Source organism: Crotalus tigris, unplaced genomic scaffold (genome assembly GCF_016545835.1).
Source record: "Crotalus tigris isolate CLP2741 ecotype Arizona unplaced genomic scaffold, ASM1654583v1 scf7180000018825.4774228, whole genome shotgun sequence".
Taxonomy (NCBI): Eukaryota; Metazoa; Chordata; class Lepidosauria; order Squamata; family Viperidae; genus Crotalus; species Crotalus tigris.
Window position 1 is genome coordinate 3,891,892 of NW_024097215.1, and position 24,051 is coordinate 3,915,942.

Sequence of the window (24,051 nt, forward strand, 5' to 3'; positions counted from 1 at the left end):
ATCTTTCCACGTGAAAACAGGGTCAGTTTATTGATCCACTGATGAGCACCAAGATGACATGCAGCTTTAAACTGTATGGTTTATTTAATAAACTTGGCAGGTTGTTTCTAAGCAGACCGATGGGACCTTGCCTTACGCCTGTTTGAAGATGGGACTGTTGATGGAACGGGTGAGTCTGATCATTGTGCTTCTTTATTAGGCTCACTTGATACTTCCTCCTTCCCAGCTTCTTTGTCTGTCTCTCCAGGTTCCTTCCCTTCTTCATCTTCTCCTTCTTCTTGGCCTTTCACTTCTTTTCTTGCTTTGTATCCTCGGAAAATGGACTGGATTTTTATAGCAGCTTGTTCTTCCGATAAGGTCCCTTCAATATCCACAACAGGCTTGTCTTCTTCCATCACCTTTACAATTTTAAAAAGAAAACCAAGTTTACATTTCCCACCTTTGCACTTTGCCCACCGGGTTTCAAAAAGGGGTGTGCAGAGGGAAGGAAGGAAGGAAGGAAGGAAGGAAGGAAGGAAGGAAGGAAGGAAGGAAGGAAGGAAGGAAGGAAGGAAGGACAAAAAATTAAGCTACAACAAATGTGAATCAATTTTGTATGAATCGGCCTACTTTAGAAGACTGATGCTGAAGCTTAGATGGGGAGTAAGATGCATCTTGCTTTTCTTTCACTTTTAAAATATATATATTCTCCCCAGTTTCTCCCCCCATCCGCCCAAAAATCAGTAGGGCTATTTTGAATACTAGACTCTGCAAATACCAGTTGGGCAATGTTTGCACAGTTTTCAAAGAAAGTTTTGCCTGGTACGAATGCCCAAATTAATGCTTAGATAATGCCAATTGTTCATCCAACAGCAAGCTATCCCTATTTGGAAAAAGAAAAATACCAATATAAAAGGTCTTAGGATGTAGTGGTCAAATTAACCAGTATCTGGCTTGTCCATTCCCTGCTGAAGCTGAGCTGTTTTATTTGTCTGAGTTTTAGACCACCCATCAGCAAAACCTCTTTCTTATATGGGTGCACTGGTGTAGCAAGGATATAGTAATATAAATCATAAAGATAATATAAATCTAGCGACTAAATAAAAGTACAGACTGCAATTTCACGCTATCTATGTCTTTAGTTTTATTTATACAGAAAGAATGCAAAGGGTAAAACAGGCAAAGTTAAAATAGTTTTCAATTGTGATAACTTCACTGGGTAAATTTAGCAGTGCTTAAAGCTGCTAAAATATGCACAGGATTTTGCCAAGTGTCTTGATGGCTAAAACTAGTGGGATTTAAGAAGCATTTTAAACTGCTCAGAGTTGGCGTTTCTATTTTTCTTCATACATATCTTCACTGGAAATTCATAGAAAAAGATGTTGCATTTTTAGCTTTATTTTTGCTTTATTAAATAGATCTAAGTCTAGAATATGAATAATATAGAAGAGGCAATTTTAGTCTTCAGGGGAAATGTGGCATTTCTTTATGCCAAGTGGTTTTGAAGAGGGAGTATTTACTAATTTTAGTGAGAAAAATTCTTTCAATTGTTTAAACTTCCAAAGGAAAAATTACTAATGGGCCTTCATCAATTTTACCCTGGCTGCACCATATATAAAATTAATGTTGGCCTCTATGAGAGTAGACAACCTCACTAAAGATTTCTAGGCACACCAAAGTCAGCAACTATTATCTACAATAAAGGCTAGCTTAGAAAAGGTATGCAATTATTCTCTGGAAAAATTACTCACTGGTTTTCCAGTACTTTCTTCTTTCACTTCCTTTTTAACTCCATCTCCTGGTGGTGCAAGTTCCTGAAAAAGCAGGAGGGTATTATTGATCCATGGGGAACCTATTGGTACAGATTATTTCCCCCCCCCCACTGAATTTTGATGCAAGTAAAACCTTAAAGACAAATAATTGGAATGGTAACTGAGAACATGGTGACAAGATTGCTAATTGTATGCCAAGCTCTCATTGTTCCTTATATAGAATCCATTAAAATGAAGTTGCTGCTTCATAAGAAAACAAGTAATTTCAGTCCTTTTTATGGATACAGTTAAGTACGACAGTGGAGATTTTAAAACTATAACAGTCAGAGGGTGAAGCTAGTGAACTTGAATTTCCGTAGTAGGAGAAATTTTAGATTTACGCTCATCATTTTTCTAAGTAAGTTTTTCACAAATCATTGTTGTATAAATTAATTACTGTAACTGCCCAGAGTTGCATGGCAGTGAGATAAATTTAATAAATAAATAATCCCTACTCCTTTGGAAAATATGTCAATAATCCTAACTAACCTCATGGCTATTATTTTTAAACCGGATTTTAATCTCCTATATTTGATTCAAAGTCCTGCATGTCAAAGTGGGGGTGGGGAATTGTTTACTATATAATAATACTTACATTGAAAGCACGGTTATTGTAGAATCGGTCCTCTAGTTTTGCTCCCCATTCAGTTGGATCATATCCAGTTTCTGAAAAGACACGATTAAAAAAAAAAATACTGAGTTCTCTTTAAAAAAAAAAAGCTTCCTGGACAAACGGTGTTTAATGAAATTGGGAATCATAATGACACTTGACATTCCTTTATGAACAGTGGACATTTCTTAACTGAAAAAAAGGTAAACAACCACAGGTAGAGAGCTCAACAGCTTTTCAAGTAGGTGTAACAACTTTTCAAGTAGGTGTAATTTCAATCAGGTGTAACAACATCGGTCTTATTAGCCACCTACGGACACATCGTTAATGGCCCATAACCCACAAGATGTCAAGGTCTTCATCGAAATTGATAGACGAACAACAATAAAGAGGAAAAAATGGTCTAGGACAACTGGTCCTCACTGTCTCGCTATGGCCATCTTGTCCCAGGACAATTCAATGAGGGATAACTCAAGAGAGGGACAAGTGAATTGCTGGGACTCCACGCTTTGGCTCACCCCAGTCTGAAGGGCTTCTAACTTGAAAAGTCCTTCAAATCTAAAACAAGGCAAGGCCCTCTGCAATTCACTCGTTCCACTGTTGAGTTATCCCATGTTGAATAGTCCCGCAGTGAGTAAGCTGGGGTGAGCCGGCTGTGGCAAGATGACTATGGCAAGCCAGCCAGGCTGAGCTGGCCATGGCAAATTGCCTGATTCCAAGGAAAAAAGATATAATACTCTTTATAGTATGATAGGATGTATATGTATACATAGTAAACCCAAACCTACCAATCTGAGCGTAACAGAAAGAAGGGACTGAGCATTTGAGAACAGTCCCACTCAGAACCTACATATTGGCTAAACCGGACAGCACTTCATCAAGTTTTAACAAAGAATATGGAGAGCTCCACCAGGTCAGCGGACCACGGACGTCTCGGCCAATGTGGAGAGTCTTGCGGATCGTAGCGGGAAGGAGTGGTAAGGGAGGAAAGGCATAAGGCTGTTCTCTGGGCCAGGGGCTGCAGAGGGCATCTGTCCCTTCTGCTGTCGGAGACGGGAACCTGGAAAAGAATCTCGGGAGTTGGGAGTTGGTTGGGGAAGCAAAAAGATCTAAGGTTGGGGAACCAAACCTGTTCACGATCTCCCTCTTCTATATTACTCATATTCTAGACTTAGATCTATTTAATAAAGCAAAAATAAAGCTAAAAATGCAACACCTTTTTCTATGAATTTCCAGTAAAGATTCATCAAGTTTTAACAAAGAATGGATACCTAAATGAATAAATACTGGGGTTTTGGTTTTTTTTTTTTTGCAAACCAGATGAAACCCAAGAATGCAGATATACGTTAAGAATCTTGAATACAGTCAATTTATACTTACTTTCTCTTTCAATAAGGAGAGATTCAAAATACTTGGCGGCAAAAGTTGGTATATCGTCAGGCTGGTTTCTTAAGACTTCCCTGGCAAGCCCTTCAAGCAGATTGGCAAATCCTGGAGGAATGCGTTGAGTGGTGTTTGAGAACGGAATAGCCATTGTTTCTGGATAAGCTTCTCTTATACCTAGAATTTACAAGAACAACTAGTAAGACTTATAATCTAAATAAGACATTAAACAATGGATAAAAAGATAAAGGTTTCCCCTTTACAGTCGTGTCCAACTCTATAGGGTGGTGCTCATCTCCTTTTCTTAGCCGAGGTGAGACCAACCCCACCTGACAGTGTGATATTGTGGCAAAAATATAAGGAGGAAGTGTATCTTTGCCACCTTGAGTTACTAAAGGCAGAATAAAAAAATAAATCTGAATGTCAAGCTCACACTATTCAATCTTTTTAAAAATTACTACAAAGTATCTGATTGTAACAACATTTTAAACAAGGAATTGCTCTGATCTGAAGCAAACTATTAGTCCACCTATCTCAGAATCACCCAAATTAACTGGAAACGGATAACTAAATTTAGGAACATAGAGAATTCACTAAGTTTTCTTGAATTGACTCTCATATAGAGATAAACATGTCTATTTGCGGCTGCATGCCTGCTCAAGTTTAGGCTAAATTGCAGGGGTGTCCAACCTTGGCAATTTTGGACTTCAACACCCAGAATTCCCCAGCTAGAATGAGGATGGCTGGCTTAGGAATTCTGGGAGTTGAAGTCCACAGGGATTCAAGTTGTCAAGATTGGACATCCCTGCTTTACAGTATTTTACTTTACCCTTCTTAGCAACATTTAGTATTGAATAGACTCATCAGATTTCCCAGCGAAAAATATGGCATAAAGCAAGGCTACAAAATAGGAGCCTGCTTAAGACACAGAAGCCAGAATCTTTGCCCTCAGCTTCTTTGCGAAGAAATATTGTTGCATTACAGAGAAACGTCAGACTCAATTTTGTGGTCTTTTGACTCAGTATGTGCATCCCCCCCCCAAACACACTGTGCTGGGACTGAACCATTGTTGGATTCCTGCAAGGAGGTTCATCTGGAACCCACAACTTCTCCCAGTCACACCTCTGACCCTGCTTGATCCTTTCCGGATACGCTCAGATGCAGCGCCCAGAATTCCCAGCCATGCTTGCTGAGAACGATGGGGGCTGTATTCATGTATCTCTGAAAATCAGGGAACAGAACAAGAATGGAAGCCTCTTCTTCATGGGGCGAAATACAGGTAGTCCTCAATTTACGACCACAATGGATGTTGCTAAGCGAGACGTTTGTTAAGTGAGGTTTGCCCCATTTTACCACCTTTCTTGCTACCGTAATTAAGTGAATCACTGCAGTTGTTTAGTAACACGGTTGTTAAGTGAATCCGGCTTCTCTCATTGACTTTGCTTGGCAGAAGGTCGCAAAAGGGGATCACATGGATGCTGCAACCGTCGTAAGTATGAGACAGTTGCTCTGAATTTTGATCACCTGATGCTGCAACGGTCATAAGGTGAAAAACGGTGATGTCACTTTTTTCAGCGCCATTGTAACTTTGAACAGGCACTAAATGAACTGTTGTAAGTCGAGGACTACCTGTACTCTGCCCATGCTCAAAAGCACTCTTGTTCTGATGCAGCCAGGTCCCTGGTTCCTGGCCTGCCTGCGTCCCTTCCTTCCCAGCCTGGAGCTAACACCACCGGGGGAGGCGCTCAGAGCCCCCACGCCGCCCCGTCCTCTTCGGCTCCCCGGCCGGTCAGGAGGATCTTCACCAAGCCGCCTTTACCCTTTTACTCCTTTGTCCGCAAGGATAAAGACCAGCGTCCTTCCCGTTGCTTAGCAACTCCAATTAAGACGGCAAGCGGGGAGGGCCAATAGAGCGGAAAATCGCGCGGTAGGCTTCTCTTTAGGTCGGCCCACCCCGCCAGCTGATTGGCTGTAAGCTCCGCCCTTCAGCGACCCAAACCCTTCCCCCTCCTCTTCCTCCTCCTTCTTGAGCCCGCCCCCAATTAAAATCCTGTCCCGCCCATGTGCCTCAGCTCAGTTGGCTTCTCCTACGGGAGGTCGGCCTCCCCCGCCTGCCGATTGGCTATAAGCTCCGCCCTTCAGCGACCAAACCTTTTCCCCTCCTCCTCTTCTCCTCCTCCCTCTTGAGCCGGTTCTCAACTAAAATCGCCTCACCGCCTCACCTCGGATCTTCTTTTGGGCGCCGGTGAAGGAGGCGGTGGCGCGGCCGAGGTTTTAAGGTCCAAGCGGGGAGCCTGCGCTCCTAGTACGTCCTGTCAGGGCCCATGGAGTTGGGACTCTGCGGGCAGGGTGCGCCTGAGGCCGCGCTTTAGACCGGGCCCGGGGCGGTGGCGTCACAGAGAGGCCGCGGTGACGTCACACACCAGGCCTCTTGTCAACCTTCGGGCGGCGGGGGGGGGTGTCTCAGGACAGGGCCTCCGCCCGGCGCCGTCCGGGTTAAGCCAGTGGGGCAGGTGGTTGATCCCCTGTGGCTTTGCAGATGGGGTAGGCCAGGAGGGCGGAGATGGGAGTTGCAGTCCAAAGTTTCCGGGGGGGAGGGGCGGGCGCCAGGTTGCAGAAAGGGATATTAGAGCAGATATATTAGAATCCAGAGATGAGGCTGGATTCGCCCATCAAGGCAGCACAACATATCAGCACGGGTAGGCAACCTTGGCTCCTTTATGACTTGTGGACTTCAACTCCCAGAATTCCTGAGCCAGCCATGCTGAGAGGAAAGGGAGAGGTTTCCAAGCTGAGCCATGCTGGCTCAGGAATTCTGGGAGTTGAAGTCCACGAGTCATAAAAAAGCCATGTCTTAGCATGTTGTGAGAATCCCTCGGCCGTTTCCCTGCTAGGCTGCTGTGTGGATTTAGTCCTCTTGGGACGTATTCCACACTTAAGTCCTTTTTATACACATACAATATACATATATTTTCCTTTGAAGTTTGTATTTTAATTTTATATCTATATATATACAGACACATACACATATGTAAATTATAATATAAAATTAAAATACAAACGTCAAAGGGGAAAAAATATTTCTCCCCCCCCCCTTTGGCATTTGTATTTTTAAGTTTTTGAATAGTACAGACAATAACACCATTTGTCATTCTGTATGAACCCAATGTGTACCCAAAATCTCCATTTCTAATGTATGTCATTATGTATGAACCAAACTGCAAATAACTGTACTGTGGTAGGCAAAACTGAGTGGTCTTGTACCAGGACAAAGCCCGGGCTTTTGCCTGGGATGTTTTGTTGTTTTTTTTTTGCTTCCCAATCTATCCAGCACTCCTGGGGTGTCCTGGGGGTTCCCATATGGGTTTGCACACATATCCTCCTCATTTGAAATGCTTAGCTGAGCTTTCAGAATACTATGCAAGCCATTCTTTTGTAGTAAAAAGGGTAAAGTTTCAGAGGTGTTGGAAAGGGTTTACACATGAAAGCATTGTGTGGTTTAAGAGGATTGTGTGCAACTTGATTACCATGGCTTTGTGAATAAACCAGATTTTTGTTTTTTGTTTTTTAAAAATTAAGTTGGGGAACCTGGCCCCTCTATTTACTAAGCCCAAGTTGTGGATTTGCAGAGTTACAAGCGCCAATAATCTACCACTGAGATAAATTGGAATTCAAACAAATTTCTGAGGAGGTACTGGGAAGCATTCAACTGCTTTGCTATCCTTACAGCCTTTTTTCTGCTTCAGAAGCTATATTTTTGCTCAAATTCAGAAAGCACATTTTCAGAAGAGGGACAAATCATAAGGGAATCCTGTGGGTCAGATTTTGGATACAGTCAAATGGCCTTTTTCATCTCAGCCTAACGCTTGAAACTCTGGAGCATTATTAAGGATTGATTTCTGCTGGGTGGTGACAAGGTTGCCATACCTATAAACAGCTGTGTTACTTTTCCCCTACCAGTCATATGTTACTTCAAGGCTTGGATCAGCCCAGTGTGAGGTCACAAGGAGATTGGTGTCTTTAAGATACAGACTCTGGACATTCTCTGCTCCCAGAATTGTATGCGCTGACTTTCTGACTTCATGATATCAAAAAGGACGATGGAGGTTTCTTTGCCATTCATGTTGCTCTTGGCTTATACAGCAGGTGAGTGAGAAGAGACAGTTGTTGCTTCTACTTGTGAATGAGCACTACTGGCCAGGCAAGTGCAATGTGGAGAAATCAGTGTCTGTTTAAAAGTACAATAACAGCATTTAGCTGGTAGGAATTTGCTTCCCTTCCATGATGCTAAGCTTCCACCAGATGCTTTTTATTTGTATCTTGCATAGGCTGAGCTTTCTTGAGCAAAACTGAACAAAGTTTGGTTCAGCATTTGGTGAGGATAATTAGTTCATCTCAGTAGAGGAATACAGTATATGTCAGTTTTCCTTCTGACTTTAAACATATTTACAAAGAAAATCCCTTGAGTTCAGTGTCCCAGAAGAATTTACTCCTGGTGTATTCAGGATTGTATATTTTAAGAGTTTTGTTAATAGTTGCTTAGGATTATTGTCCTTTTGATAAAAGGTTTATTAAATTTTTTTGCAGTTTTCTCATTGAGTTTTCCAATTTTCAACTTTACATTGTATCCTGAAAAGCAACATGCAGTAGTTCCTACTACACAACTGTACAAGGAAACACTGCTTGCCTGGCATCCTGTACTAGTTCAACTTCTGTTGCATATCACCCACTATTGCCTATATTCTGTAACATCTGGAAATGTTATAGTAGAGTATGAAACAAACCAGGCTGTAACTCAGTTAAATACTAAATTGATTCTTGCTAACAGAGCTTCAAATGAAGGGAGAAAAATATTGGCTGCTGGAGCCTTCATTTAAGTGTTTACCTTCCAATATTTGTCAATCTATATTTCTAATAACTCTCTTAAAAAGTAGCTTAAGGTAGCCTCAAATAAAATGTAAGAGGACTGATTCCTCTCCTTCAGTCATTCAAGTTCTGTTAAGAATGTAATGCTGTATATGTATCTCTGTATCAGTGACTTTCAAGTAAATAAGTATAGGATTGCCATAGCTGTGAGAGAAGGAGGGATGTTTTTAAATTCTTTTTTTATGGCTTTGCTCACACAATATGCTGAGCCAGGTTATTTAAAGACTTAACAGCTGGGTTTCTACAAGATGCTAGACTAGACTAAAATGAGATGGTTAGCTGTGTTCAGGACATTGTGAAAACCTAGGCATTGTTTTGACATGTGAATCTAGCAATCCCATTAAACTGTATTTGCTTAGGTATCGTGACAGGAGTACACAGGAGCTGTATTTAATTAAGCAGGGTTCAGCATGTTGAATGGAGACAATAGTGCACTGTTTAAATTCATAATAGCAAGAAAGCAAAGTGGCCTCCATTTTTCTCCTGCAATGGGGAGGGAATCAGGGACAGATAGTAGACTGCAGGCAGAGTCTCCTCCCTAGTCACAAAGTATCACATGGCAGAAATGGTCTCTTTTTGGAGAATTGGGCTGAAAAAATATTCACACATAAAGATACAGATACACATTTTATATCATACTTTCCTCAAAACTAGTGCTATAAAAGTGGAATTCCAAAGGTCATTCCGGATAAGGAAATGGGAGATTGTATGAATGTACATGTGGTGGGGAGAGCAGCAGAAAACAGCTTCAGTTGAAAAAACAGGAAAAATACGATCATGTGAAAGAGCAAAACTGAAAGTAGTTGTGTAATCTTCAGAGTTTTTTTTTAATGCATCTGAGACGTATTCTTTCTTTCTCAGTAATATGCTTCCTTGACAACCTCTAAAAATTGCCAGCTATTTTTGCTGTTCAGAAATGTCTTCAGAATTGAATGGAGTATTTTTGAGAAGCTGCAGCTGTAAATCAGATTGTCCTGCCCTTTTGTCTGTCTCAGGTGCTAAGTTTCACTTTGCTTCCTATTATGCTGATCATATGGTGCTCCAGAAGGAACCATCTCGTGCAATCATATGGGGCTTTGGAGATCCTGGTTCCAAGGTGACGCTGACAGTCTCCCAGAATCACAGTGTTGTAACCAAAATGGTACAGATGGAAGGTAATTCAAAATACTAACAATGTGTACATGTCTTTCCTTGTCCCAATGCTCATACATAGAACATAGAATAGTAGGGTTGGAAGGGATCCTGGAGATCTTCTAGTCCAATCCTCTGCTCAAGCAGGAGACCTTATACCATTCTGGACAAATGGCTGTCCAGTCTTTTCTTAAAAACCTCCAGTGATGGAGCACCCACAACTTCCAGAGGTAAGTCGTTCCATTCATTATTTGTTCTCACTGTCAGGAAATTTCTCCTTCGTTCTAGGTTCCACCTGTTACTACTTGTCCTGCACTCAGATGCTTTGGAGAATAGTCAACAGTACCTCTAGTCCTTCTGTTTGTTAGGCTACACATACCTAGTTCCCTCAGTTGGAAATGTTAGATGCCAAAATGGGCTTCTTTCTAGATTTATCTTTGATTTGATTCCATTTCTGTACGGGTGTCTGTATATTTCCTTCTTACACTTCAGGCCATCAAGTTTAACTGCTGCTGCTTGGTGCAGGCATCCAAATAAAGCTATGATTGTGGCACCTGGGTGAGCAGAACTGCTTTACTAAATGCCAAGGAGAAAAAATATGGCAATAAATCATCAGTTTCTTACAAAAACATTGAACTTTGGTAATGGCACAATAAAGAGAATCTGTCAGGTTTGGTCATTCTAGGAAAGGTACTGATCTCCAGTGAATAGACTACTGCTCAAAACCACAAGAGGCTAGTGGGGGAGTACCCTTTGACCCGTCACTTCCTTTGGATGACCTGATGGTGACAGGAAAGGTGCCCTTTGCCAGCTTCATGGTGTTTTTCAGCTGCATTCCTCTTTTAAGATAGCCAGCCATGTCCCAGTGAGAGCTCCAATCTGTTTTACATGGAACTGCTTTTAAAACAGTCTGGCATAAAATGCTGCTGTTTAACAATCCACTAGAAGGAGTAAAATTTGTCCTTTGTTTCTCTTCATTGCCATTTGAACCAGGCTTGATTTAAAGAGTTGGCATTGGCCTTTCAATACTCTAAATCAGTGTTTCTCAAACTTGATAACTTTAAGATGTGTGGACTTCAACTCCCAGAATTCCCAAACAGCCAAGCTGCTCTAAATCGAACATTAGAAGTTTGAGATCCTTCAGATGCTTTTCTGGAAAACTTCCGTCAGTCTCAGTCAGCCAGGCCAGTATTAATGGTTGCTGGAAGATTTTGCAGGAAGCATCTGGAGACCCAGGTTCCCACCATGATTCTAACTTGCTTAGAAAATATTCCCTAATCATCTGGTTTCAGCTTGGCAGTTCTGTTCTTTGCTTTTCACGTATGAGTGAATCGGCAGGTGCAAATGACTGGGTCTTCTCAGTGATGAGATCATAATTGTAAGCCACTTTCCTGGCACAGATCTTCTTTGCATGTTCCTCATTATCTCTACTCTAATGATGTTTTCTAACCAAGTTTGTGATAAACGTTGGTCTGTAAGCAAATAAAATTTGGCTTGATATTAGTGCATTCATTACTTTTGAACAGTTCCATGTTGATATCAAGCCTGGATTTAATTTGTTTTTTTTTTTCTATCTATATTATCAGAAAACTGTGACACTTGGAAAATTATGCTGGATCCCGTGGCCCAAGGAGGTCCTTATACTATAGAGGTACACCAGTACATCAAGGAAGAAGTGTCCAATATATCACTAAAAGATATCTACTTTGGAGATGTCTGGATTTGCAGTGGACAGAGTAACATGGAGATGACTGTTTCACAGGTGAACCACATTCCTATGAATTCCAGCTGTGCTTTAAGGACCCTGCACAAGAGAGATCAAATGACAAAGCATTCTGGGAACTGATCTTGAGCCACTTAGTTCAAGGCTGAGAACAGCTTTTGCTGAAAGGATATTTTGGGCTAACAAGTAGTTTTTAGTGACCATTCAAAGTTACAACAGCACTGAAAAATGTGACTAATAACCATTTTTCAGAGTTACGACCTTTGCAGTATCTCCATGATCACGTGATCAAAATTCAGCCACTTGGCAACCGGTTCACATTTATGACCGTTGCTGTGTCCCAAGGTCATGTGATCCCCTTTTGCAACCTTCTGATGAGCAAGGTCAATGGGGAATAGGAAATGTTGAGTCACTGTGTGCTAGAATACCAACAAGGGAGGGAGACCAGCAGATCACAGCTGATCCTGGCTTGCTCTGTTACCTGCAAGTATGACTGTACTTGTTTTTAATTGCAATTTCAGTGGAATCTTCTCTGCTTCCTAGATATTCAATGCTAGCAAGGAGATGGAAGATGCATCCAAGTATCCCCTTGTGCGGATATTTTCCACTGCCCTTGTTCAGTCAGAAGTGGAACTGCAAGACCTTGGAGGCGTCAACTTGCAGTGGTCCATTCCAACAGCCAGTAAGAGCCTGACTTAAGTCAATCTTCTAGCAAGAAATCGGCAGGACCAATAAGATATTTTTCATGTTATGGTTGATTGGTGGGCTAAGAACTGGCCATTTTAGCTGGATAATGGCAACTTTGCCAGCACAACATATTTGAAGGAATAGCAGGTATTGGAAGGCCAGATGGTGTGTGAGGGTTAGGCTTAATTATTTGAATGGTCCTTCATGCTTGATCTTTTTACAATGCATATTTTCTAATAAGTTTAAGTTAATAATTTTATTATTTCCAAAGCGTCAAAATGTTCTAAATTTTCACAAAAATATTCCATTACACAGGAAACCTGGGCCACGGAGACTTCAGCTACTTTTCTGCAGTATGTTGGCTGTTTGGCCAGTATTTGTTTGAGAAACTCAAGTACCCCATAGGTTTAATAGATACCTCCTGGGGAGGGACTCCAATTGAGGCCTGGTCCTCCAAGAAGGCCTTGAATGAATGTGGGCTGTTACAGTATATTGAGAGGTAAGGAAAATTGGCTTCTGTGTCTTTTTTAATTAATCTGATACTTTCCATCCTAGAAAATGGGTTTGCTTATTGGCTGAGCCATGATTTATTTCACTGATTAACCTCCAGTCTCCAGTTGGCCAAGGTTCTGTTCACATACTCAGCTATAAACCTTGCTTTGCAAAGGATTCTGGCTGTGTTTGCACATTGCATTAAGCTAAAAATCACCATTACGGCTTAATGCTCGGAGAGAGTCATAAGTCTCTATAATCTCCTAACATCTTTTGTCCATGTAACTATGACATTTTTCCCATTCTAGTTTACTCTACTGCTTAATTTAGGATGAGTCCAATGCTCTTGGGTGCAGTGAAAATGTGTAATCATCCATTTCAACCCATACTAGTTACAGGGGAGAGTTTTCCTCAACAAATTAGAGGAAGGCATGAAAGGAACCCATAAGTTAGTCATTATTTCTCTCCTTCCTCCAATCCTACAATCTTGTGAGTGCTGTGATTCAGTGTGTGTGATTATGTGCCTTCCTTATGTTGCACTTTTATGTGTATTGCACATTAAAGGACCATGTTCCAGAACAACATCAGTTGGAGAAAGTTATTTTACTAAAGTGTTTTTCCCCCCACAATGTAGCAGGTCTGATCCTTGATGACATTAGTGGTCAGTAATTTAGGTGCCTGTTTTGGATGTTTTGCATGAAACAGGAAAAAAATGCAATTATATTATAGAGCTTGATTATTAGAAAAATACTAGATAATTGAAAAAATAAAAGTCATATTGTAGCCTTACAGTAAGAGGTCCATTCCAGGCCATATTTGTATCTGTTGTAACAGAAAGTTGGAAGACGTTTCTTTGTATTTCTTTTCCTTTTTCTTGTTTTGCACTTTTGGCTTTGTATTTTCTTTCTGTTCTTTAATTTCTGTTTCTAATATTAGTTGTTACTTTTTTACTTCAAAAACACTAATAAAGTTATTTGTAGAAGTAATTCAGGTGTCTGTGACTACCAAGCTGTCTTTTTGTTCTTGTTTTTCTTTTTACAAAGAAAGCTTCTGATCCTTAGGAATCTGCTTGGTGAGAACTCCTTACTCCTTTTCTTTCATGCTGTGTTACAGAAGTCCTCCTTTGTACCTTGATGCTGGTCCCCGAGAAGTATCAGTGCTTTGGAACGCAATGATTCACCCTCTCATCAACATGACCATCCAAGGAGTTATATGGTATCAAGGTATGTTTGAGTACCAGTGCAAGATTGAGCTGGAATGATGCTGCCGCTGCTAATGTATTCGACCTTGGTCTACTGCAGGGGAAGCCAACACTCTTATGAACACCGATCTGTACAATTGCACATTTCCTGCACTCATCGACGATTGGCGAAAAGCCTTTCATGAAGGATCTGATGGCCAAACCAACAAGCAGTTTCCCTTTGGCTTTGTTCAGGTAAGTGTAGGATGGAAGTCCACTCTTGGGCAGGTTATTTGGGCTCATTTAAATCTGTCCCTTTAAATGTTGATGTCACTTTTTTCAAGAGGAAGAATTTTCCTCTCTAAGTAGATGTGACGATATCAAGCTTTTAATGTGAATGTTTTATGGTCGATCGACACCATAAAATGCAAAGGACGTATGTAGAAAATGTGTTTTTTTTTTCTAAATCAGTCATATATAGCTTTGGATGTCTTCTGTTCCTGGTTATTTATGAAATCCTTAATCTGATAAATATTGGTTCATATTTCCACATGCATGCTTTCCTCTTCCAAGCGTTGGCTAGATTCGCACATTGCTCTAAGTTGTGGGTTTTAATCATAGATTGTTGATAAATTCAGTGGACTGGTTCAGATGACCAAGCACGTAACTGGATATATATATATGGTCAGCCAAAACTAAACAGATTATGACTCACTGTGATTCATGGATCCATACATACTATGAAAGATCGCACACCTCAGCTCCTGTCTGTTTCAGCCATAGAGAACAGTGCATCAAGAATTGTAACTGTTAAGCAGCAATCTTAGCCATTAGGTCTCTAATAATGTATGTGGTTTTTTTTTGAAGCCGCTGGTTTGTCATTCTCCCGCTTGTTTTCCAGATGCATTGGATTTTAATTCTCATAGTTCTTCAGACAGAATGCCACTTTCCTAACTATAATTCTTATTCCTGAGAACTATAAGAGTTAATCTACTACATATGAAAGACGCCATGTTGATGATGGCTGCCTAATATTGAGACAGTGAAATTATGCAAAAGGTTTGATTTTCCCACTTGCTGCTCTTATAGTGCAGAAACCTAAGAATTTGCCTTTGGGGCCAAGAAGGATCATTTGTTGGTGGAGTATAATGCTCAACTATGGGCTGTTTCCATTCTCAGATTCTGTATGTTTCTACAATCATAACTGAATGAATGATGGTTATTCGGGGTAAGGATCGGATCTTCCATAGCTAGAGTTCTGTCCATGATTTGTATCAGAGTCTTTCAGTTTAAGTAGGAGCTGACTAGAATGACAAATAAGTTGTGAAATCCGTGGCTATCTTCTTGAAGCTGTCCATTCTTTACCCGCCTTCAGTTATGTACAGCTGTCCAAGTGCAGACAAACGACAAATTTCCACGTATTCGGTGGCATCAGACTGCAGACTATGGCTATGTCCCTAACAAGAGAATGCCCAATACTTTCATGGCTGTTACCATAGATCTTGGTGATAATGAATCTCCTTATGGCAGGTACGTTTTAAAATTGCTTGAGATCTGTCCTCTACTCTCCTGTAAGTTTTCTTCCCTCATTAAAAAATGCTTTTTTGGGGGGGGGGGAAGACTGATACTGCATTGGGGTCATATCAGTCTTGGTAAGGGAATCAAAGATGGCAGCGCCATAGGGAGAAACAAGCAGGTGGAATGAATGAAGAAACTGAAGTGATGGGTACGTGCTGTGTGAAGAAACTGAAGTAGATGGGAAAACAGAGATGGTGACTTTGATTAGGAGGGTGGACCAAAGCTGGTTGAAAGAAGGATGAACTGGATTCCAGTCTGATCAGAAACAAAGCTGAGACTGGAAGAGCAGGCCATTTGTACAGGGACAGCTAGGGAATTCTGGGAGTTGAAGTCCATAAATCTTAAAGTCGGCAAGGTTGGAGACCTCTGATCTAGTAAATAGTACTAATTGGCAGTACCTGAGAAAGCGACTCTGTTACCCTGTCCTAGCAAAAGCACTGGAAGCTCTTGGGCCATCTTAGGGATTTAACAGATTTGTTTTGGGCAGAATCTATAGTGGACTAAAGTTCTCATTATCTGATGAAATGGTTTTTTTCCCTTGGGGGAAATGAAATATACCGCACTATTGTTTATAATGTCCCAAGTCTGAGATTCAGTCTCAACAATGAGAGCAGGAACCAAGAAGAGAGAGTGATGGCAGATTGCAAGACAGAAAAGAACAAGACAGGTAATGACATTACATGGGCTCTAGAAGCCTTTGACTGGCATGAGTATTTCTTTTATTTGTTAAATTAGTGTGCAACCCATCTCTCTATCCAGCTCTGATATCTATTCAGACTTCTTGTTCTTGAAATGTCACCTTTACTTCCAGCTTTCACTTGCAATATTGAAGGTTGCCAGCTGGACAGCCTTTTAAAATACGAGCATGAAAAAAAAAAGAGCCTTCGTTCCAATTGATCCCTCTCATCCCTTTTCTTTGTCCTTCAGCATCCACCCCCGGGATAAGCGGACTGTGGCTTACAGGTTGCATCTTGGAGCACTATCAGTAGCTTATGGGGAGAAAAGTATAATCTTCCAGGGTCCCTATCCTCAGAGAGTGCAAGTGAATGAAACCCAGAGGCTTCTTAATATCACCTTTGCGGAATGTGTTCAGTTGCATCACATGGACAACAAGACTTTTGAGGTAAAAGATGGGGATGGGATGTTGGCTTAGGATTAAAGCGGTTATGTCCAATACATCTAGTAGCTACCAGGATGGAGAAGGATTTTCAATGCCTTGAATTACGGCCTGCTTGCCATCTGTTTGAAAGTGACTGCTAAATCCATATGTATGTGTGTAGCCTACATGGCCTTGTTAAAGTTAGAGAAAGAAGATTGAGCTAGAGCAGTATTTCTTAAGGTTGACTCAGCCTTCCATCCTTCCGAGGTCGGTAAAATGAGGACCCAGATTGTTGGGGGCAGTATGCTGACTCTGTTACGAGCTTAGAGAGGGCTGTAAAGCACTATGAAACAATATATAAGTCTAAGTGCTATTGCTATTGCTATTAACCTCAGCAACTTTAAAATGCATGGACTTCAACTCCCAGAATACCCCAGCCAGCATGTGTGACAGGGATATTCTGGGAGTTGAAGTCCACACATCTTAAAGTTGATGAGGTTTACGAACCACGGAGCAAAAGGAAGGGAGACATAGCACCCACAAAGACAAGGCATGAGAGGGAAATTCAGCCGAAATTCTGAGAGTGTTGTCTGCCTATCTTGTGCTGTGTAGGAAGCAATATATTAAACCATCATCTACTTGTCATCCTGTTAAGAGGCATTCAGCTATGGCAACCTTTAATGAATATAATAATACATTTTTTGCACAAGTTCCCCTAATCCTTAACATAGAAAGTCATTGTATCTTTTCTCCAGTGAGATTCATAGAACCATCACAATTAAAAGGATGAGATTTAGATGGGGGGAAATTACATGTATAGAGGGAGTAACAAGAACTAAAACATCTGTTCTTTACTCTTGTTCACAAATTAACACAAGCCCTCAGCCGTTGTTGCTTTGAAAGATGCAGAATCTGCAATTGAAGCAATTGCTCTCTCTTGCCTTTTTGCAGGTGTGTTGTTCTAATCAGGGAACATGCAGTTGGAAACAGGCATCCATTATGTCATCCTCTTCCTACTCAGTAATACTGCAGAGCCCAGCCTGTTCAGATGGCATAAAGGGCTTACGCTACGCCTGGTCGGAATGGCCTTGTGAATACAAACAGTGTCCCATTTACAATCCACAGGAATTGCCTGCCCCTCCCTTCATTACATTTTCCGACAATAATCCTGCATGGATTTTTCTGTGAGCTGAGAGTGGAAAGAGGAATCAGCAGCTTATTTTGCAAACCCAGAGTGCAGAAAAAAAAAAGAAGTATGGAGCACAGTCACAGCTGCCTTTTCTCAAAGTAGTAAACTTCTCAGGTTGATGACTGCAGAGAAGAATTTTAAAATGAACAACCCAGTTACTTACTTGCCAGAAAGGTCATAGCAGGGAGGGTGGATCAGTTGGCGATTCTTACTCTTGTTACCTGCCTGAGGTGCCATAATAATTGGAATTATTTTATAAGTACTTTGCTAGAAATCAAACCACTTCTAAAACAACCCCTGGTTACCTGAGAGAGAGCCAGGATTCTGAATGATAAGGCAGGATGGGTGGTCAACAAAAGCTTCCTCTGGGAACATTGACATGTTTAAACGTCCTTCTGAAATTTAGCAGGCCAAGTTCCCAAGTACAGATATGGGTTGGATGGGCCAGTTGCAAAATGCTGTACTAGTCCAGCCATTTGCTCTTCTCTTGTCCCCAATTGATCTGCAAAGGAATGTTATAAGGAAAGCAGAGAACAAACACTCAACATTCTCCCCCCTCACACTTCTATGCAACTATTACAAGAGTAAGCGTAATACAAGCCACACCTTGTGCTAAAATGAATGGCCGAGCTATGGCATTCCAGATGTTGCTGGATGTCAATCTTGGCAAGTTGAGTGATGTTGGCAGATGCATTAAAGTGATATCTAGACTGTGTATCTTGTCTGCCCTGGAGTGAACTACTGTTGACCTCCAGATTAAAATAAAGCTCTTGGGTTTTCATTTTATTCCAGAACTACATTATGTTGTACTACCACTTGCAGCAACTAAGTCTCACAGCAAGTAAAACCCTTTCAAATATGAAATGTTACATTAAAAGCACAATGTCACTTTGCAAAAATAAGAACATAGAAGTGTATTGCTTTTCTCAAGCAAAATCCTGGGCTCCAGCCAAAAGCCAGGGAAGTTTTCCCCATATTGGGTTTGGATCAACTTGATTTCCTCACTTGTGTGTGCATGTTGTATGTTTGTCTTAGAGGAGCAACTTGCCAGGATTTTGCACCCAAACTGAGCGAATTGGCGTCTGTTGGATATACTATTTAAACCAGAGTTTTCTAAATTTGGCAACTTTAACTCCCAGAATTCCCTAGCCAGTCAGGCAGATGCATGAGGTTTCTCAGTGTATAAGAAACAGTAATAATGGATTGATCTGTGTTAAATAACACAGACTTGAGGGTAAGAGAAGATAGATGTTTTATGTGCTAGACTTATTTCAGCTAGAGGATTCCAGGTGGTATAGATTATTTGACTTTGCTCTTTGAAAATTAACTTCTGGCACTGGGTTGTGGAATATAGATGGGTGAGTCTGCCAGTTTCAGTGTATTGCGGACTTGTAATTTTATTAACTTAACAATTTTAAATGTTCTATTTCCATGTTAGCTGTTTTTTTTAAAGCTTGAATCAAAATGGATATTTTATTTTCAAATGCACACAATCGTTTTGCTGTTTGAGCTAAAGTGTGTATTTCTGTACAGTAATTGTTTTTTTCTAATAACTGCTGTTTTTGAAATGCTGGCATTTTTGTACACTTGCCTCAATGCCCTTTTTATAAATTGATGAACTTTGCACAATTCAGAGAAGTTGATACTTCAAAGGAGAAGTAAGATTCAGCTTATTTCTTGATTGGACAATGCAGAATTAAGTTCATAATTAAATATGGACCAAGTGACTTCTCCATCCATCCTTACTGTGGAACAGCTGTCATTGAATTGATCTTGCCCTCCTGTGGCAGAGTAAGATTGATCTATGACAAGGGTGGACTGAATGTAGATCGAGATGTACTTCAGATTAGCTGTAGTAGGGGTTTCTGAAGTCCATGATTTACATGGGTTTTTTTGCTAAATTAGGGAGCAAGTAGGAGGTGTATCTAAGAGAATTTCAGTTGTGATTCTAAAAACAAATCCCTGGGTTGAACGTTCATTTAAAATGTTTTCAAGTGCTGTGCCTATATTTTTGATCCCTTGTATGGCTCTTTTCTTTAACAAATTTAAGAGTTGGAATGAAAAAGCACAGTGTTAACGTTCCCTATAATTACATGGGTGTTGAGACAGCCAGGGCAAATATGGTAATTTAACTGCAAATGAAAGGATATGGAGTGTTTGCATGTAATATTCATTCTATTTTTTAAAAAAATCAAGTCATGCTTAATTTAATGGAAAGTTTTACCCTAGATAAAAATACCTACTTTAAAATGAAATCTGCAGACAACAGCAAGATACATGTTTGTCTACATAATCATTCTTTGAAAATGAATCCATGAGCCTCCAGCAGGCATCTCAAATTAAATCCTCAAATTTCTATGCAGAACTTCCGATGGAAAAAATTATTCATCATTTGAATTCATTTATTCAAAAGTATGCAATTATTCAGCACAGACTTATGTTTAATATGCAAAGAGTGATGATTTTCTATCCCAAAGAGTATAAATATTTGCCTAGCAGTTAAAATCACATGACATGGAGCATTCTTGTCACTTGTCCCAAACTTCCTAGCCATTCGTGTGTGAACCTGGGAGAAAACTCCAAACACTGTACAGGTAGTCCTTGACATATAAACAATTTGTTTACTGACTGTTCAAAGTTACAACAGTACTGCATCCCCATGGTCACATGATCAAAATTCAGATGCTTGGCAAATGACTCATTTATGACGGCCATAGTGACCTTCTGACAAGTAAAGTCAATGGGGAAGCAAGATCCACTAAACAACCGTGTTACTAATTTAACAACTGCAGTGTTTCATTTAACAACAATGGCAAGGAAGGTTGTAAAATGAGGCAAAATCCACATTAACTGTCTGACTTAGCAACAAAACTGGCTCAGTTTTGGTCGTAAGTCAAGGACTACCATTTTGTCCTTAAAAGTAAACTGGAGCAGGGCCTAAATTTGATAATGTCTTTACAAGTGTACAAAAAGTGCCAGACAAAAATTCTTGATTTACAATTGTTCTTCTTTCATAGTTCCAGAAATCTATGGGTGTTTGGATTGTTGTAGATTGCATAGGCAAATATTTTGGATAATAGTCTTGTATGATTTAAAAATGAATGAGTTATACTTTCATTGTTGTGCCAGTCAGAGTGTTTTTGTTGTGGTTGAGGAAATAATCTGCAGTAGCAAAGGGGAAGTATGATTTCCACCCATGATTAAAAAATTCCAAATTTTCTTTCTGATTTAAGTGGTCTCAAAATTGAATATTCAATCATTCACCCTGGCAGGAATTACTCTAAAGGAAGTTAAGATCACTGCTTTAAGTTTCAGCCTTCCCTCTAATTATATGTAGGCTCTAAGAAATAAGAAACATTTTGGATCAGCTTAGTCCAACATCTTTTTTCTCACAAGGTCTAGGGCAAACGCAGATAGCTTCAGAATGCTTCCAGTCAGAGCTACATATTTGCAAAAAACTTTTAAGAAAAAAGGATTCCTACAGTTAGATACAAGTCTGACAATCCTGACACTGCATTGCCTGCTCTGCAGTTTTTTCCCTTCTCTAAATATGCTCGTCTTTGTCATAAATAATATTCTTCTGTTTTTTTCTTTTACATTCTTAAGCCCAAGATCTTATTTGGTATATGAAAAAAAGAGAAAACAAACCGTGGTGAATTTTGTCAGTTGATAATACATTCTTTCTTTTGCTTACATCATTTCAGTGTCTTTATGCTTTGATATCTTACATGGGGATGTAGTTAATATAAGCTCTCAATGTTGTCAATGTTGGTTTACATTTTGCTTTTCCACTGAGCACTGAAGGCTGTTGGATTCAATTACCAAGAGATTCTATAATGGGTTTGCTAGGCCATTGATCTCCCTTGTTAAAGTTATTTGTGCCTGCTATAATTCACAATCATTATGTAACAATCTGCATATGTGGCTGCTTACAAAAAAAGGAACTATCCATCTAAAACGCAGAACTGGTGCTGCTACTGAATGCTGAAGCATCAGTTTAATTTGTATTGGATTTCTGTCTTCACTTCTTCCCAGGAACAGTTTAAAAGGCTGGTCTTAAACTTTAAGAAAGCCTGTTTGGGGCCACAGTTAAAGGCATTGGGTTAGAAATTGGGAGACCATGAGTTTTACCCCCACATTAGGAACAATGAGCCGAGGTGGCGCAGCAGTTACAGTGCAGTACTGCAGGCCACTTTAGCTGACTGTGTTCAGCAGGTCAGCGGTTCAAATCTCACCGGCTCAAGGTTGACTCAGCCTTCCATCCTTCCGAGGTAGGTAAAATGAGGACCCAGATTGTTGGGGGCAATGTAAATATATATATACATTGCTTACTGGTATACACTGCTTAGAGAGTGCTTGCACTTAAAGCGGTATATAAGTCTCATAAATAAATAAATAAACAATGCCAGCTGGGGGGGGGGGACTTTGGACCAGTCTCTCTTGGTGAGACCTGGGAAGAAGACAAAGAGGAAATCACTTCCAAAAAACGGGGCAAAAAAAAAACATTTTCAGGAAGAAGTCTCTGCAAGATTCAAGTCTGACTTGAAGGCACCAATTACAGACTCCCCCAAATCCACAGCCCTTAATATTTAATTAAAACCATAAATTATTTAAAACCAGAGCATTTCCTCTGAATACTTTGCTTCTTTTTGAGCCTGTTGCTCAGCTCTGACAAGTCAAATACTTAAATCATCAAAGTTCAGCTTTGACTCAGCATGTTTTTAACACTAACCATTATTTAAAAGGGGAGCATACCTAGCTATTTTTAGTTTTATGCAATAAACAATGAATAAAGACCTGTGAACCTACTCACTGGTCTTTATGATGATAGTGCCAAGTTTAAAGAATAATATTTAAAATCAATTATCCAGATTTTTTTTTAACGTTGGAAAGGTGGTCCAGCTTATCAATTTCATCTAGCTTTTAAGCTTCACTTTATTGTGTAAAGCAATTAAGATGTATTTCAAACTGTCCCCTCCATGGATTTTGTGCACACGCTCTTTTAAAAATGCATGAGGTTTATTTTTATATATATAAACTGCTTAGTGACTTCCGAGTAGAAAATGTGAGGTAACAAAAGTCCACTTTTAAAATGAAGATCTTAAAAGTATCCGATCAAAGCTTAAGGAAAGCGGCAGAGATTTGTAGGGCCAGAAGTGCTGAAGTTACCATAAAGGAAATATCAATATAGCTTTATAAGACTATAAAACAATGCAGAAGTTAGGGGTCAGTTACAAAACTGGTGCATTTATATTTATTATAAGGGTGAAATCGATGGACGTAATAGCAGAAAACAAAAGTATTAATGGACAGTGGTCCAACAAAAGAAAGAATAAAGATGACCCAAGTACACATAGGGAAAAGTCCTTTTTTGCGTTCAGTGCTCTTCACCAGTTCGAATTTTTTTATTTGGTGCAGTATCGACTCCATTCCTGAATCACTTTTCCTTGGCTTCCAAAGCAGGTTTCATTTCTGGTATAAGAAAAAAAGGGACTGTATTAAAATGATGCAGCAGTTCCTAGATTGGAATTGGATATTGTAATTCAGATAGTTGAACTGTTTTCCTCCTGGAGGTTAAGATGGAATATAATTTATTATTTATTAACCAAATTTATATAGTTTCCTATCTCATGAAAAATGACTTAGGTAGCATATAACAACCCAATAAAATAGTACAATTAGTCCTTATGGCCAGCCACATAGTAACTGTTCATAGTTATGATCGGGGTCTTCAAACTTGGTCCTTTTATGACTTGTGGACTTCAACTCCCAGAATTCTTCAGCCAGGCACGCTGGCTGAGGCATTCTGGGAGTTGAAGTCCACAAATCATAAAAGGGCCAAGTTTGAAGACCCCTGGTTATGATGAATCCCCCACAAAAGGTATTTATGACCCAACTCCAAAGTTCCAACAGGCCCCGCCCCCTGCAGTCACATGACTTCATTTTGGGCACTTGGCAACTGACTATGATTCACAGCATTTTTGCTGAAAACCAGTGTTTACTTCCAGCTTTTGGCAAAAACTCCCCATAGCAAGCAATCGGTTTGCTTAATGACCGCAGTCACAAAAAAAGTCATAAAATCAGGTCAGTCATGTGGGAAATAAGTGATTCTACCCCCAGCCCTTATGGAGTTATAGAAAGTGTAATTGCACAAGGTTTTTCCAAGGAAAGAAAATTCCCAGAGCTTTCCACAAAAGTAGGAGAACTTGTGAGGTCTACTCAGTTACAACAAGAGTTGATTAAAATAATACCTTGGCTTATAT

General features: G+C 40.1%; 3 protein-coding genes across 7 annotated transcripts in view; 1 reads left to right on the plus strand and 2 right to left on the minus strand.

Moving 5' to 3' along the window:
- On the minus strand, nt 1–6,276 carry SPA17 (sperm autoantigenic protein 17). 3 transcript variants are annotated; one of them, XM_039356604.1, is made up of 5 exons: nt 6,006–6,276; nt 3,781–3,960; nt 2,386–2,456; nt 1,731–1,793; nt 1–398 (listed from the first exon to the last, which is right to left on the minus strand). In XM_039356604.1, exons 2-5 carry the CDS (start codon nt 3,932–3,934, stop codon nt 180–182), a joined length of 507 nt encoding a protein of 168 aa, XP_039212538.1. In that variant the 5' UTR covers nt 3,935–3,960; nt 6,006–6,276; the 3' UTR covers nt 1–179. The 3 variants fall into 3 exon arrangements, with proteins under 3 accessions (XP_039212538.1, XP_039212540.1, XP_039212539.1); XM_039356606.1 differs by lacking the exon at nt 6,006–6,276 and adding an exon at nt 5,603–5,733; XM_039356605.1 differs by lacking the exon at nt 6,006–6,276 and adding an exon at nt 5,413–5,596.
- The window catches only part of SIAE (sialic acid acetylesterase), a 21,378-nt gene continuing 3,275 nt past the window's right edge, over nt 5,949–24,051 (plus strand). The window contains exons 1-11 of one of the 3 annotated variants that reach the window (XM_039356598.1): nt 5,949–6,088; nt 7,744–7,929; nt 9,705–9,863; nt 11,427–11,602; nt 12,107–12,245; nt 12,566–12,749; nt 13,856–13,965; nt 14,044–14,177; nt 15,298–15,452; nt 16,428–16,623; nt 17,551–18,569. In XM_039356598.1, the coding sequence (XP_039212532.1) occupies nt 7,866–7,929; nt 9,705–9,863; nt 11,427–11,602; nt 12,107–12,245; nt 12,566–12,749; nt 13,856–13,965; nt 14,044–14,177; nt 15,298–15,452; nt 16,428–16,623; nt 17,551–17,787 (1,554 nt within the window). In that variant the 5' untranslated portion in view covers nt 5,949–6,088; nt 7,744–7,865 and the 3' untranslated portion in view covers nt 17,788–18,569. Of the gene's footprint in view, nt 6,089–7,743; nt 7,930–9,704; nt 9,864–11,426; nt 11,603–12,106; nt 12,246–12,565; nt 12,750–13,855; nt 13,966–14,043; nt 14,178–15,297; nt 15,453–16,427; nt 16,624–17,550; nt 18,570–24,051 lie in introns of those variants that run through there. The other 2 variants (XM_039356600.1, XM_039356599.1) reach the window with 2 other exon arrangements.
- The window catches only part of PANX3 (pannexin 3), a 6,802-nt gene continuing 4,892 nt past the window's right edge, over nt 22,142–24,051 (minus strand). Inside the window, exon 5 of the mRNA XM_039356601.1 lies at nt 22,142–23,260. Coding sequence (XP_039212535.1) covers nt 23,226–23,260 — 35 coding nt within the window. The 3' untranslated portion in view covers nt 22,142–23,225. The remainder of the gene's footprint in view (nt 23,261–24,051) is intronic.